Here is a 2,445-nt window from a genome sequence, read left to right as displayed (position 1 = left end):
AATCAAGTTCGACCAGTCCCCACGGTGGGGCGCTCTGGCCAATCACAGGCTTCGTAGAAAGTATACCTAAGAACATAATGACCTGACACCTCAGTTTCAGGTCAGCCCTGAAGATGTGAACTGCAATGTTCATGAAACGTCGGCAAACAATTCGTAGTTTTTTTTTACACGAGTGAAACCCGAAATATCTCTTTTTATCAAAATAAATCATCGTGAAAGCATAAAATCTAATTTTCAATGTATTTTCCGTTTTCTTTAGATTGAAATGTAGGATTCTCTTTTGTACACCTAATGTTTACACCTATATTCGGCTTAACCCGTAAGCGACCTTGAACATGAATTTTGAAAACAACCCTATGCACACTTTTCTTGCAATTGTCTAAATCTGTTTCAAAAATAAAACAGATCAGTTACTCCTTAACCCAGTAGGCACAAAATTTAGCGACATCCTTAAAGACATCGTCAGATCATGCGACTTATTTACGGTATCGTAAAGACAGCGAAACGACATGGACATAGGATGTCGTAAAGTTGTCGTAAAGATGTCGTAATGATGTCGTAAAGACGTCGCCAAATTTCGTGCCCACTGGGAACTGATCACTGGATGCTGCACATCAGAGTGTTTTTAAGATTAACTCGGAAAACTCATACGTCTCTTAAAATATAGGGAATATTTAATTTGATTTTTAAGTTAATATATGTTTAAATATTGAAAGTGATTAATTAAATAAGTAAATGTCATCGAATTTGACAGAAACTCCAACTGGAGAAAGAAAAGGAATCAACAATGAAAAAAATTGGGCTACGAATATTAGCAAAGCAAAAAAACAAGATATTTATACATAGTACATAGTACGCTCAAGGACTCCAGCGCTGACGTTCACTAAAATCATAACTACTCCTAAACTATCAAATATTTTGAGCTGAAACTTTCCAAAAAACTTTATTACACCTTTCCCCGCATTTTTGTTGCAAGAAGTATTTGCCTGTTTAAAATTCCCTCGCTAAACGAAAAGCTGGAAGTTACAAATGTTCGATTCGCGCCGAGCATCAGAAAAAAATTAATAACAATTTTTCAAAACAATGGTTTGGAATTCTCATTACATTCTCATTTGAAGGACATCCTAAAGCACATTTCCTGAATTTTTTATTTAAGAACTTCAAAAACTGAAGCACTGAGCACGAGTTGAAGTGAAATACGGATTAAAATTGAGTTTTTTAAAAAAAGTCAGTTTTTTTGGCTTTATTTCGAAAACTACAAAAGCTACAGTTTTTTGTCTAGAGAAAAAAAGATGCGCAAGAAAATTTCACGTCCGGATATGTCCTTTAAAAATTTTAAATCGAAAATTTGTTTTGAAGTCTCCAGGGGATTTGCTTTTTGTTCGGTAAAATTTTATGTGTGGTCATTGAATCCAGAGTCTCAATTGAACTATTTTGTTAAAAAATCATTTATTTTCTTGAGGATTTCAGTATTTTTTAAAGAAAACTCGCCTACATTGTCCTAACCTATAGAGTTCTCCAACCTATACAGCGTCTCAACCTATACAATGCCCGAACCAATAGATTGTCCTAATATATACAGTTACCTAATGCATAAAGTGTCCCAACTTATACAATTACCTAGTCAACACATTGTCCCAAACTATATATTGTCCTAACCCTATACAGTCTCCCAGTCTATGCAGTGTACCTAAGTGTACGATACTCCCATATATAATTATGTAATATTTTTAAATAAATTGTTTTGGTCAATATTAAAAGTGATTTATTATTTTTAGTTAATATTGACTGTGGTGCGATAGGTCAGAGGTGACTATTTGTGCTGCTAAACTGCCGTTGTAGTTGGAAGGGCGCATTTTTAGTATTTTTACTCTGGAAGAAGTACCAGTCTTCTGTCTTACGACTTTCCAGAGAATATATCCCCTAAGTGTGGTTTGGTGTACCCTTTCGTACGACAGGGAATTTCTGCCTCTGGAAGTGCCGAAGGTGAAAAAAGGGAAGCAAATCGAAAAAGAGCCAGCAACTGTATTCGAACCTTGTGTATTGCATATATAATACCTTGGAATGCAAAGCTTATCTGTGTGTGTTCTCGAACACTGCAGTTAAGAAAAAAACTGAAAAAGGGACGTGAACAAAAAATTAAATAAAAAATATTTTTTTTAAGCATAACTATACTATTCCTCTACTACACCATCAAACCTTTAAAGTACAAAATTGGTGTATTTTGTTGAAAATTCATCTTTTTGAGCAAAATATTAATCTTCTTGGTGGAAAATTAATCTTATTGGATGAATGATTTAACTGTATTGTTAAAAATTAATCTGTTTTGGTAAAAAACCTAACTGTTTTGTGGATGGTTTGTATTATTTAGTAGAACATTAATTTTCCGTGGGAAAAATGGATCTTTTTTTGAAAATTTGACTGTTTGGCAAGTCATTCCTTTTT

At 33.8% G+C, this 2,445-nt stretch overlaps 1 protein-coding gene across 1 annotated transcript in view; it reads left to right on the top strand.

The window, feature by feature from the left end:
- The window catches only part of LOC117183051 (uncharacterized proline-rich protein-like), a 3,865-nt gene extending 1,810 nt beyond the window's left edge, over positions 1-2,055 (top strand). The window contains exon 2 of the mRNA XM_033376203.1: positions 1,843-2,055. Coding sequence (XP_033232094.1) covers positions 1,843-2,055 — 213 coding nt within the window. The remainder of the gene's footprint in view (positions 1-1,842) is intronic.
- The last annotated feature ends 390 nt before the right edge of the window (positions 2,056-2,445 follow it).

The sequence above is a fragment of the Belonocnema kinseyi genome, chromosome 2 (assembly GCF_010883055.1).
Source record: "Belonocnema kinseyi isolate 2016_QV_RU_SX_M_011 chromosome 2, B_treatae_v1, whole genome shotgun sequence".
NCBI classification, from domain to species: Eukaryota; Metazoa; Arthropoda; class Insecta; order Hymenoptera; family Cynipidae; genus Belonocnema; species Belonocnema kinseyi.
The sequence above is the reverse complement of the archived record's forward strand: the minus strand, read 5'-3'. Positions and strand labels throughout refer to the sequence as shown.